Raw genomic sequence first — 14,060 nt, 5'->3', positions numbered from 1 at the left:
CCTTAGTTTTCCCCAGAGCTCATGGTCATATGTTCTAAGAATGCTAGTGTATCCGAGGTTGAGCCTATCTCAACACTAAATTTGATGTGTGGACTCGTATAATTCAGGTAGCTGTGAAACTCACTGACCATGCCTCGCTTCATCACAACGAAAGTATCATCCGCATAGCGCCAGAATACCTTGGATCGGTATGGGGATCCGCCATAGCTTTCTGTTCAAATTCTTCCACAAATATATTTGCCAAAACCGGGGATATTGGAGATCTCATTACTAGGAGATGTTCGTGAGTGTAATGCACGGAGTCGAAAAAGAAGTGGGTAGGATTCAGTCATGCATTTCATCCACCGTGAGCTGTTTCCGTTCCGAAAGGACGGTGTCTGCTAGTGGCAGTCGCTTAGCTATTTCTAAAAGTTTTCTTTTAGCACATTTGTATACAACAGATTGACATCGAAACTTACAAGGATGTCATCTGGTTCAACAATGTCCCACTTCTTTGTTGGCCAAGTCATATGAATTCCTAATATAAGTACTAGATTCCCCAGTGAGGGGTTTTAAAATACCGACCGAGAATCTGGGATCCTATTCCGTCTACTATCGGTCTCACCGGGACATCTGGTTTATGAATTTTTGGAAGGCCATAAAGTCGTGGTTGGGTTCGAGTATTGTTTGCATCCGACTAATTGGTGCATCAGTTTGGAGTTTTTATTGATCAACGTTTTGGTCAACTTGGACAACCTTCGTCAGGAACGTTGATGAAGTAAGGCAACCGAAGCGCTGAGGAATAAAAAAATATATTCTTCCCAAATACCACACATGCCACCTATTTGACTTCACGAAAATACTGGGCACTGGGAAGTGCGGCGATTTTCTGAAAATGGAAGTGAATGATGAGAGAAGTGATGACTCTGTCGTGACAAAATGGGACGACGACAGTTCATCCAACTGATCCCATTGGGCAGAGAACGTAAGATGTAGCGAACTATGTGATACGCCTTAAAATTATTTGCAAGTAAACTGTCAAATTAAAAAATCAGTAACAAAAATAATATTCTTGTACTATTCGATTGATATTCATCAGTCCTGTTTGCAAATGCTCGAAGATGACAACAGGAACTATGTGACACGCCTTAAAAGTATTTGCAAGTAAACTGTCAAATTAAAAATTCACTAACAAAAATAATATTCTTGTGCTATTCGAGTGCTATTCATCAGTCCTGTTAGCAAATGCTCGAAGATGACAACATTCCGAATGTCTGACAGATAAAAGTCTTCATAATTTAACCACAATAAAGAAATCCTAAGCCAGAATTCCCATGAATCAGAAACAATAATTTGGGTCCAGATTGAGAATAACTCAATTTTCCCGAACCATACAGAGAAATACTAACTGAACTCCAGTCTCTACTGTGCTATACACATCTAGTGATCAGAGAAAGGGCCCTAGGTTTAGTGGACTCATTTGTGTGTATGACGACTTGATTCCATTGATTTATTGAGTGGACACTAAGAAACAATGCAGGCAACCAATTGGAGGTGTACTTCGTGGCTCCTACATTTATACTTATTGATGTAACGACCTACTGGTGGCTACGAGCAAACCATATAATTTTAATTAAAATAATACTTCCTATTGGTTTTTATGTGTTTTCAATTTTATCGAACTCTCATCTGCGCATCCTTTTAACCGCTGTCACACCAAGGAACAACTCAGTGACGAATAGCTAGAACAAACCCCCGAACCTCGTCGAGAGAAGGTAGATGACTGGTAAATATTACCTTGAAATCTTACTGCAAAAGCTTTCTTGGAGGATGAAAACAGCATTTCAAGAAAATATTGGTGACAGGACAGAACATAAAAGCCTCTTAACCACCCTTTTATCATGAGAGCCTATGTGGTTTAGGACAATTAACTGCAGTAAGAATACCCTTTCGACTTGAACACATTTCGTAGTACACTTTCTTCTTGAGCTATACAGATTTACTTTGTAAGAAACGATGACATGGTTAAACACACCTCGTGCTATCCTCTTGCGAATCCTTATATCAACAATATGTAAAAAGCAACAAAACAAAGCAAGCGAAGTTGTGTGAAATCATTGTCTAGTGTATGACAATATAAGATGTAGAGATAGGTTCATGGAAGTTAACCAGTTTTTGAGAGGAAAACTACTCATTGGATGACTGTAAATACTAACTGGACCGGTTGATGGTCAATGACCAAACTTTTCGTGACGCAATTGGTCCTGGATGGTCTACAAGGGCAGTGCAATAGTAAGCTACAAATAATTTGCTTTTACCAACACAAGTCGGGATTTCAAAGGCGGACGGAACGTGCTTCTGCTTCTCATGAAGTTTAGTGCTTTTGAAGCTTTTGGGTTGATGGAAAGACACTCGGTAAATGATACAAAAGGCAATGCGATCTAGGGCAACCAAACGTCATAAGACTGAGCTAGCAAGTATTCCTGCTTTGCCATTCGTTAAAGAAAACTGCAGGGCATCTCGTTCTTGCTTGGTGAGTTGTCTCATGGTTAGAATAACGTGTCTGTTGAATCCGATCACCAGACTTGATACGGACATACTTGCAGTTAAAGTACGTAAATCGGATACCTGGATGGTTGATACTCTTAGTAGTTTCAAGGTAAAGCGGTGGAGCAATAAAAAGCCACCAGTATGATGACAGTAAACAAAGCATGCTCAAACCTCACGCTTTAGCCTGGCCATAAACCAGCATGGGATCAAGTTGTGAACCACACCATCGGTTCGCCGGTATAGTTATCGTTCGAACATTAATTGAATATCCACCGTAGAACATGGTGATAGTTTCTTCAGAGTCCTTGTGGAAACGAAAAGGGCTGTTTTTGGTGTGAAAATGGTCACAGGTTAGTAGCGCTCTTAGTCAATAATGCATTTGTAAACAACATGCACATATCTTCACAGAACACTGTTTTGTTCGTAACTTTAAACTATTTGGTTCCATCGATAAGCTGCAAAACATTAAGTGGGGTGTTTTGTGCCACTTTGGGTTTAATCACTTCCAAGAGCTCAGCTATCTGGTGAGCCCAAAAATCGAGAACACATTTCGTAGTACACTTTCTTCTTGAGCTATACAGATTTACTTTGTAAGAAACGATGACATGGTTAAACACACCTCGTGCTATCCTCTTGCGAATCCTTATATCAACAATAAGTAAAAAGCAACAAAACAAAGCAAGCGAAGTTGTGTGAAATCATTGTCTAGTGTATGACAATATAAGATGTAGAGATAGGTTCATGGAAGTTAACCAGTTTTTGAGAGGAAAACTACTCATTGGATGACTGTAAATACTAACTGGACCGGTTGATGGTCAATGACCAAACTTTTCGTGACGCAATTGGTCCTGGATGGTCTACAAGGGCAGTGCAATAGTAAGCTGCAAATAATTTACTTTTACCAACACAAGTCGGGATTTCAAAGGCGGACGGAACGTGCTTCTGCTTCTCATGAAGTTTAGTGCTTTTGAAGCTTTTGGGTTGATGGAAAGACACTCGGTAAATGATACAAAAGGCAATGCGATCTAGGGCAACCAAACGTCATAAGACTGAGCTAGCAAGTATTCCTGCTTTGCCATTCGTTAAAGAAAACTGCAGGGCATCTCGTTCTTGCTTGGGAAGTTGTCTCATGGTTAGAATAACGTGTCTGTTGAATCCGATCACCAGACTTGATACGGACATACTTGCAGTTAAAGTACGTAAATCGGATACCTGGATGGTTGATGCTCTTAGTAGTTTCAAGGTAAAGCGGTGGAGCAATAAAAAGCCACCAGTATGATGACAGTAAACAAAGCATGCTCAAACCTCACGCTTTAGCCTGGCCATAAACCAGCATGGGATCAAGTTGTGAACCACACCATCGGTTCGCCGGTATAGTTATCGTTCGAACATTAATTGAATATCCACCGTAGAACATGGTGATAGTTTCTTCAGAGTCCTTGTGGAAACGAAAAGGGCTGTTTTTGGTGTGAAAATGGTCACAGGTTAGTAGCGCTCTTAGTCAATAATGCATTTGTAAACAACATGCACATATCTTCACAGAACACTGTTTTGTTCGTAACTTTAAACTATTTGGTTCCATCGATAAGCTGCAAAACATTAAGTGGGGTGTTTTGTGCCACTTTGGGTTTAATCACTTCCAAGAGCTCAGCTATCTGGTGAGCCCAAAAATCGATCTCACGGATGCCCGTGTTTTTGTACCTTAGAAAGACTACACATCCTTTGGATGTTTCGAACTGTTTTTGTAATGATTTTCCGATCCCTTATCGCTTTTGATTTTGTTGTCCAACTCTCCTAGCTTTGCCTTTGACCTTGACTAGCACTTTGAACTTCCAGGTATCAGTGAAGTTCTCCGTCACTCTGTGTAATTATTATGATTTGCTCACAATAACTCCACCTGAATCTTTGTATGTTTTCATAAGCAAGATCGCACGATTTGAGCTCAGTTATCGTAGATCACCTCTGTGTTGCTTACCAAGTGAACGGTTATTCGACGCTTTTGTGACTGAAATTGAGAGTGAACTGTAACGAAAGTCGGCTTAAGTTGTTCCGGCTTCATATGATGTGCCTGCTCCAGATCCTTCGTCTGTGACCTCCAGTCTTCAAACAGTTCCTCCAATTCCAGCTAATTAATCTTGCTTCATTCGTCACAAAACCTGGTACCCGTTGGAAGAATACCGAGTTTCGAGTAGGAAATAAACTGCGTAGGTTATGTCTAGACTTCCTGACCGACCAACAAAATCTGTAACCCTTCACGAGGTAGTAGTTTAAGCCAGAATTCACGTCCTATTGCTTTTCATTTTTGGTAAAAAAACGTCATACAGTCGGGAAGCCGGTCTCACCTTCATACTGATTGGTAAAATGTTCAAAAGTACTACACTACGATTCTGTGCTATTCTTCTCGTTTTAACCTGACATTTGAAAGTTTGGGACGTGATGTTTTCCACGAATGTCTATGGTACCGGCCGTTGTCAAGTCGCTCTTCGAGGAAAGTGACGTTTGATTAGCGACCCCTCACTTGTTGTCCGTCACGTGTTCAACTTACGCGCCGTTTTATCTCGTAAGGGGCTGGTTGACGTTTCTAAACCTATGTCTACATCCTGAGCAGTATGTTAAACCTCAGCTTACACCGGCTTAATGCTGTTCATGTACTGGCAGTGTAGGAAGTTGCAAATTAATTCTTCAGTCTGCAAAATTCTCCCAATGTTTGACACGGCTTTCCCTTATAGATTATAAGAAATTTGCCACTTGGAGCAAAGCAAAGTAGGATTGCTTATCAACCCAGCAGCTGCCTGAAAATCTCTCAGCTGGGGACTACAGCCCACCAGTCTTGCAAATCTATCCAACAAGTAAAGAGTACTGAGAAAAAAGGATTGCACTCGTATTCTTTTGCTATACGGTTAATTTTTTGCGGTGTCTAGAAGGACTTACCCTAGCGTGCCTCATACACAAGGAGATTTGTTTCCGAAGGCATGTGTTCAGCTGCATGATCAACTGCCAGCTAGCTGGAATGGTGTTCAGAATCTATACATTGAAAATAAAAAGAACTCGAAAATTAGTGATAATGGAGTTGAGGTGTTACAGGTTTCCAAGTACCGATGACACTTTGGAACATCTAACTTCCTCTCCTATCGCGACTAATAGGGCAGCACTGTACATTAATTGCTTTTCCACACTGATTAACCTATTACGAGTGGTTTTCACTGCCACTGAGGTAGCTACACTAGACCAAAGTGGGGTATGGTTTTCAGCGATTTTATTTCACTTACTTGACTGGGTGGGGCTGTTGTGACAACTGGATTTCCGCCTATTCGTTCTGCCTCTATACCGGGTAGAGTTGCAAGCGTTTTGATGTGTTCCAGCAACAGCTACAATAGAATTGCATGAGAGTTTGGTACCATCTACGATCTTTTTGAAAAAGTTCCAAGCGAATGGATTTGTTGGTGTTGTGGAAACTCTGTACTTGTACCCACTCACTCTTGTCTGAGCAAGCCTCTCTCTGTCCTAGTATGATTATTCTGCTGACTTCACACCAAAAACGAGAAACGATGAACTACTGTTACTACTCCATTCAGTCCTACTACTCTCATACATATCCTTGGTGAGGCGCGATCTCCGAATTTCGAGCATGCGAAGTGAGCACGTGGCTGCTACTCACCGACGCACACCAGACACACCAGAATTATCACCTCGTAATAGACGAATTTGTGCGCACTTTGAGCGACTTACAAACCAGAACGACGCAAACGCATGTTTTTCAGTATTCCATTTGTACATTAGCAATTGGAGAAACGATCTTTTGTCATTAGTATTTTCGCCAAGCTTCCCAAGACCAAATTTCCTTTTCAACGATTCCTGTTGGTTGTTTACCTCATCGTTATTTGGGCGTCAAGCGTAAGATAAATTTGATCAGATTATGGAGTATTCTGTGTAAGTGGACACTTGACAGGTTTCAGAAGTTTTATGCGTAAGTCGTCATCCCAGTTGCTGATTATTAATTGAACGTTTCAGATTTGGAATGGAAGGAAGTAAGACATTGAAATCCTTAAGTTTACATGAAAAGACTAAAGGTGAACAGAGTTCACAAACATTTGGGAATGTCTAGCCAGTTTTCACCCAAACATTTGTCAGATTGCGACAAATTTACCAGAAGACGGTCCATTCCTTCATTTTGTTACCTTTTTTAAACAAGAAAACTTATTCTTACAAAAGGAACCAGTGTACAGTCGCACATGGCTGCGCATTATCAACATGGCAACTTATTGCACTCCACTTCACGATGAGGGACATGAGATCAACGGTGATTGACCTACTTTTCTGGTCTCCAACTTCAAAATGTTGTGAAGGCTCGTTTGTGTATTTGGTAATCAAGCTGACTATCCCAGGTTCTTAGACCATCAAGTTACAAGGAATGAAAAGTTCCTGTTTCTCAGAGTTGGGATGAAACACATTTAGCTCGGTCAATAAGACGTCGTGAGATACTGTGAGACTGTTGACGATTATCAACACGGATTTTACAGCATCGTTGAAAAAATAGGGCCTCAGGATTTTTTACGTACTTCCTGAGGGTACATTTGCCTTCCATATGCTATCCAGCTGTCGCAATCTAGAATCATACTCGAAAACGCAGAATTGATCATTTTTTTCACGGACGCTTCTTCAAGCCCGGCGACACCACACAGTTATGACCTGTCTTATAAAAATTTATTACGAGTAAATCCTAGTTGAGCGTGTTCGGGTGTATAATTTAAGGCCACTTACCAACTATTCTGTAAGATAAGCTAAAATAGACGGCCAAAGTGTAAAAAAATCTTAAGATATCAGTAATCCAGATTGGCTTCATCCAATTGGGAAATCCGACTGCATTTCACTAGTGTATGTGAATATGGAAGTTGTTCCTACTCCTTTTATATTGCGTTCTTCTACAGGTGGGTTGGCTGTGGGCCGTTGCAACTCAGTACTTTAAGTATGCGTTTGCTATATAAAAAGTTTGCTACGTTAGTGTAATTGAGGCTCTCTACGTTGATGATAAACCTGAGAATAACCAGTTAGACGGCTCAGATGAAGACTAAACTCCGCATGGCAAGTTAAAACAGGCGGACTTTGGGACCACGGGAAGGCTCATATAGTGCCTACATCAATTAACCTTGTTTTGAGGAAGGGTAGAGTATTTAACTCCACCGTTTGAGGAATGTCTTTCTTAAGGAATCAGATAAGGAAGGGACAATGTGAAAAATAAAAAAACAAAAGATGTTTTGTAAAACAAAATGTCTTACGTAAGCATCATCCAGCTGTCAGATAAAACCAGAAATTTTGTTAACCATCCCTTATGTATGTCACCTCAGAAAAATCCACTCTGGCTAGGTCTCAGAAGTGGGTCCTGTCCTATCCAGAAATATACAATACTGGCAAGCTTTTGGCTTGTTCTCCGGGCTCAAGAACCTTCCGGTACCCTTCCGGAAGACCTTGCCAGTTCGTTGTAGGGTGCATATTCCTCTCATTTGTGTTTTACTTCAGTAGGAAACACATCATAAAGCTAATGTGGTTGCTTAAAATCTATTTGATCCTGCCATCCCGATGTTTATTGGTCCCATATGGATATGCTTATTCGTGCTCTGTCTTCTTGTGTCTGCTTAGTTAACTTAACGCGGTTCTTTCCTGTTCTTTTTTAAGTAACAGAGCTAAAAACGATGATGGAAATCGAGGTGGATCAAATGAAGGCTTCGATTTAGTGTGGATAATATTCGATCATTAGACGGCCTTCATAAAAGACGTAACCATTGGAGAACCTTTACTCAAATACAAACCCGGAAACTGTGCTTTCATAAACTAAGCTTTTTCGACTGCAAAATTTCTGATGAATCTGGATCTTACATCTGGCTTCTAGCATACACATAGTTTCAGGGGAGAGTTATGATACTTAATGGAGAGAATTACGTTCGATCAGCTGAGAGTAGTCGTGATCTTCCGAAGATTCGTTTCCAGGCCGTCAACCAGCAACAGAGGTGTCCATATTCACACTTCGTCGCCGAGAGTGTGCACTGTTGAGGATCGATAATGCCAGCAGCAATCTAATCCAGTGCTTTCCTAATAAGGTATGAATAGACCAGGATGACTGTGTCACGATACGGGAACTGTTCAAAAAATACAGTGGAATCAAATGGCCCACCTCCGATTTCCCACTTAAAAACGCTTTTTTCTGCATCTACTTGTTAGTTCAAAGAACAATAATCCGAGTGCAAAACAGCTTACGTTGTACGTAATGTAGATCATCTTCAATTCATTCTTCTGACTTTCGCCGTTGACCAAGGCTTCGGTACACTCCTGGCTGGGTTCGTCTGTGGATTTAGCCACCAGCACTTCATTGCTATTCTCCGGTTCCAAGATCCAATTCAGTAAATGCAACGACATCTGAAAAGTGGCCAAAATGTATCTGATACCGATTCGGGTGGAAGAAATATCACAAAAAACTGCACAAAAAACACCGATGAGACACCATATAAAACTGCGTTACTGGTGACTTAGACATTTCCAGAATGATTTCCCATCAACTCGCAATTTTGCACATGAAAATGATGAGATTTCCTTCACTATTTTGCAAGTATCATCCATTTTTTCATTCGTCTTTGCAAACCGAGTTACAAAGAGAACGTTCTGTAAGAGGAAGAATGGATCATTTGTAGTCAGGTTGTACTCGTCTTCAGATAGACGGCTCAAAAAAAGAAGAAAATTCTGATTTATCTATTGGAGCTTTTTTTTAAGAAAATGGAAACATCCAGAAGGAATTCAAAGATGCCACATTCAACCCATCTAGGCGCATTATTTGTATCCTGATGTTCGGCACGTCCAAAATACCTAGAATTTACGACTTCTACGGATCACCTGACTGAAACAATCAGGTATACAGATGGTATTTTATATTCCTAGTTCGGAAAAAAGCGATGGATAAAGTTTAATGTGGTGCATTAGGCCTGCATCGTCCCCAGCTGTCCGGAAAATCCTCATGGAACGTTCTGTGCCTTGATGGAACTGCGCCACACAAGTCTGTTTTGAATGGTTGTGACGCTTCTCCAGTTTCACTCAGAGAATTAGTTGTAGAACAGATTGCCTCGTTTGCCACAGATCTGTACTGTACATAGTACCTACTTCACTCCAACCATAGGCTCTCTGTTACAGCGTGTAAGCGCCATTCGATTTAGATCTCTAAAAGAAATACGGATAAATATCACGTAGAACGTTCGGTGCTCCAAAGCGCATACAACCATTTGTAAACTACGTCAACCGCGGAGACTCAAGTAAATCTCGGTGGAATCTGTGGTTTATTGTATTTCTCAACTAAACGTGCTGCACAGATGCTACTTCTCGATTCAGTGGGTATGATAAATCGCGTACAATTTGGTGTCCAAATGGAACTTCAGGTTAGCGGAAATTAGGGGAGTGTGCATAACCGATGAGCCCCGAGGCTCCTGAGCTTCTGAAAACTTCTCACCAAACCTATGCATATAATGGATTCAGCTATAATAATGAACAGACTTTCCACCCTGGTTTTACTAGACAGACTGAGGGTTCAAACCCAGTTACTTCTGAAGGGATTGATAAAAGATGTTCTGTTAGTTCAAAGAACAATAATCCGAGTGCAAAACAGCTTACGTTGTACGTAATGTAGATCATTTTCAATTCATTCTTCTGACTTTCGCCGTTGACCAAGGCTTCGGTACACTCCTGGCTGGGTTCGTCTGTGGATTTAGCCACAAGCACTTCATTGCTATTCTCCGGTTCCAAGATCCAATTCAGTAAATGCAACGACATCTGAAAAGTGGCCAAAATGTATCTGATACCGATTCGGGTGGAAAAAATATGCACAAAAAACACTGATGAGACACCATATAAAACTGCGTTACTGGTGACTCAGACGTTTCCAGAATGATTTCCCATCAACTTGCAATTTCGCACATGAAAATGACGAGATTTCATTCACTATTTTGCAAGTATCATCAGTTTTTTTCATTCGCCTTTGCAAACTGAGTTACAAAGGGAACCTTCTGTAAGGAGAAGAATCGATCATTTGTAGTCAGGTTGTGCTCCTCTTCAGACAGACGGCTCAAAAAGGAAGAGAGTTCTGATTTATCTCTTGGAGCTTTTTTTTAAAAAAATAAAATGGAACCATCCAGAAGGATTACAAAGATGTCGCGTTCAACTCACCTAGCCGCATTATTTGTATCCTGATGTCAAGCACGTCCAAATACCTAGAATTTACGGCTTATACGGATCATTTAACTGAATCGATCAGGCGTACGGATGGTATTTTGTATTCCTAGTTCGGAAAAAGACGATGGATACATTTTAAGGTGATGCGTTAGGCCTGGTGGTTAGGCCTGCATCGTCCCAAGCTGTCTGACAAATCCTCGTGGAACTTTCTGTGCCTTGATGGAACTGCGCCACACAAGTCTATTTTGAATGGTTGTGACGCTTCACCAGTTTCACTCAGAGAATTAGTTGTAGAAAAGTTCGCCTCGTTTGCCACAGATCTGTACTGTACTTAGTGCCTACTTCACCCCATCAATAGGCTCTCCGTTGCAGCGTGTGAGCGCCATTCGATTTAGATCTCTAGAAGAAATACGGACAAATATCACGCAGAAAGTTCGGTGCTCCAAAGCGCATACAACCATTTGCAAACTACGTTAACCGCGGAGACTCAATTAAATCTCGGGGAAATCTGGTTTATGGTATTTCTCAACTAAATGTGCTGCACAAATACCACTTCGTGATTCAGTTGGTACGATACGTCGAAGTATCTTCAAGTATGTACAATCTGCTGTCCAAGTGGAACTTCAAGTTAGCGGAGATTCGGGGACTGTGCACAACCGATGAGTCCCGAGGCTCCTGAGCTTCTGGAAAATTTTCATCAAACCTATGCGTGGCATATTTCGTCAGTATAACGGATTAAGCTATACTAATGAACAGACTTTACACCCTGGTTTCACTACACAGACTGAGGGTTCAAACCCAGTTACTTCTGAAGGGATTGATAAAAGATGTTCTTTCCTGAAAATGTACTGTTTCGGGGCCAATCTGTTGGATGAAATTTCCAGAAGTATCAACCACCAGAAATCAAAAGAAAAGAAACTTTTTGGCTAATGTTTACATACAAAGAACACGTGTATTCTATATATATATCGGGAAATGGTGTTCAGTAGTCAGAGAGTTTTGTTTACCCACGTCCTGTTTAGGTATAACTTTTTTCCATCTGCATCAGACAATTCACTGTGATTACTATTTCCTATAAATGTACTATGATTTGCCTTGGTAAAGAACCAAAGAACCTGGCTCCGTTTATAGAAACCTAAAGGCAAAATCTGACGTGAACATGATCACCACTCGGTCCTAGCCGCACTGCTTAATTGTCAGCTGGTAGAATTTCTCAGCAACTTAGATCCATATACAGTGGACATCATATCCATGTCACGGTGCCATTCGCATACACAAGAAAGTCTACAAGCACTTATCACACCAATTCCGAAAATTTTATACCGGACACTGCCTAAAAAATCAAACAACTGAGTAACAGAGATTTAGACGCAGAGTAGTTATCCAAATGAACGAAAGTGTTAGTGAATTTCCCAGGTATCAACAACCGCTCTAAAGTATCTATAAAAAAATCGGCTACATCAAGTAGCACAAGGAGACTTTCAAGCTCACTGCACATGAAGGCGACCAAATGATGATGGATCAAACGCAACCATTCCAAGGTAATCCTCTATCAAGTAATCTCAGTCTAGTGATCTACCTATCTATCTATCTATCTATCTATCTATCTATNGACTGCATTTCACTAGTGTATATGAATATGGGAGTTGTTTCTACTCCTTTTATATTGCGTTCTTCTACAGGTGGGTTGGCTGTGGGCCGTTGCAACTCAGTACTTTATGTATGCGTTTACTAATTAAAGTTTGCTACGTTATTGTAATTGAGGCTCTCTATATTGATGATTAACCTGAGAATAACCAGTTAAACAGCTCAGATGAAGACTAAACTCCGCATGGCAAGTTAAAACAGGCGGACTTTGGGACCACGGGAAGGCTCATATTGTACCTACGTCAATTAACCTTGTTTTGTGGTAGGGTAGCGTATTTAACTCCACCGTTTGAGGAATGTCTTTCTTAAGGAATCAGGTAAGGAAGGGATAGTGTGAAAAACAAAGACATAATAATAGATGTAAAACAAAATGTCTTACGTAAGCATCATCCAGCTGTCAGATAAAACCAGAAATTTTGTTAACCATCCCTTATGTATGTCACCTCAGAAAAATCCACTCTGGCTAGGTCTCAGAAGTGGGTCCTATCCAAAAATATACAATACTGGCAAGCTTCTGGCTTGTTNGAAGTAAGACATTGAAATCCTTAAGTTTACATGAAAAGACTAAAGGTGAACAGAGTTCACAAACATTTGGGAATGTCTAGCCAGTTTTCACCCAAACATTTGTCAGATTGCGACAAATTTACCAGAAGACGGTCCATTCCTTCATTTGGTTACCTTTTTTTAAACAAGAAAACTTATTCTTACAAAAGGAACCAGTGTACAGTCGCACATGGCTGCGCATTATCAACATGGCAACTTATTGCACTCCACTTCACGATGAGGGACATGAGATCAACGGTGATTGACCTACTTTTCTGGTCTCCGACTTCAAAATGTTGTGAAGGCTCGTTTGTGTATTTGGTAATCAAGCTGACTATCCCAGGTTCTTAGACCATCAAGTTACAAGGAATGAAAAGTTCCTGTTTCTCAGAGTTGGGATGAAACACATTTAGCTCGGTCAATAAGACGTCGTGAGATACTGTGAGACTGTTGACGATTATCAACACGGATTTTACAGCATCGTTGAAAAAATAGGGCCTCAGGATTTTTTACGTACTTCCTGAGGGTACATTTGCCTTCCATATGCTATCCAGCTGTCGCAATCTAGAATCATACTCGAAAACGCAGAATTGATCATTTTTTTCACGGACGCTTCTTCAAGCCCGGCGACACCACACAGTTATGACCTGTCTTATAAAAATTTATTACGAGTAAATCCTAGTTGAGCGTGTTCGGGTGTATAATTTAAGGCCACTTACCAACTATTCTGTAAGATAAACTAAAATAGACAGCCAAAGTGTGAAAAAATCTTAAGATATCAGTAATCCCGGTTGGCTTCATCCAATTGGGAAATCTGACTGCATTTCACTAGTGTATATGAATATGGGAGTTGTTTCTACTCCTTTTATATTGCGTTCTTCTACAGGTGGGTTGACTGTGGGCCGTTGCAACTCAGTACTTTATGTATGCGTTTACTAATTAAAGTTTGCTACGTTATTGTAATTGAGGCTCTCTATATTGATGATTAACCTGAGAATAACCAGTTAAACAGCTCAGATGAAGACTAAACTCCGCATGGCAAGTTAAAACAGGCGGACTTTGGGACCACGGGAAGGCTCATATTGTACCTACGTCAATTAACCTTGTTTTGTGGTAGGGTAGCGTATTTAACT

General features: G+C 40.7%; 1 protein-coding gene across 1 annotated transcript in view; it reads right to left on the bottom strand.

The window, feature by feature from the left end:
• Positions 1-3: 3 nt before the first annotated feature.
• T265_14687 (hypothetical protein) overlaps positions 4-14,060 on the bottom strand; it is a gene marked incomplete at both ends in the record, with an annotated part of 16,152 nt that continues 2,095 nt past the window's right edge. The window contains 6 exons of the mRNA XM_009174789.1: positions 4-179; positions 346-453; positions 5,461-5,553; positions 5,799-5,897; positions 8,782-8,940; positions 10,180-10,338. Of these exons, the coding sequence (XP_009173053.1) occupies positions 6-179; positions 346-453; positions 5,461-5,553; positions 5,799-5,897; positions 8,782-8,940; positions 10,180-10,338 (792 nt within the window). The remainder of the gene's footprint in view (positions 180-345; positions 454-5,460; positions 5,554-5,798; positions 5,898-8,781; positions 8,941-10,179; positions 10,339-14,060) is intronic.

This window comes from Opisthorchis viverrini (assembly GCF_000715545.1).
Source record: "Opisthorchis viverrini unplaced genomic scaffold opera_v5_242, whole genome shotgun sequence".
In the NCBI taxonomy this organism is placed as follows: domain Eukaryota; kingdom Metazoa; phylum Platyhelminthes; class Trematoda; order Opisthorchiida; family Opisthorchiidae; genus Opisthorchis; species Opisthorchis viverrini.
Note: the sequence above shows the minus strand (reverse complement) of the source record. Positions and strands in the feature narration are given on the sequence as shown.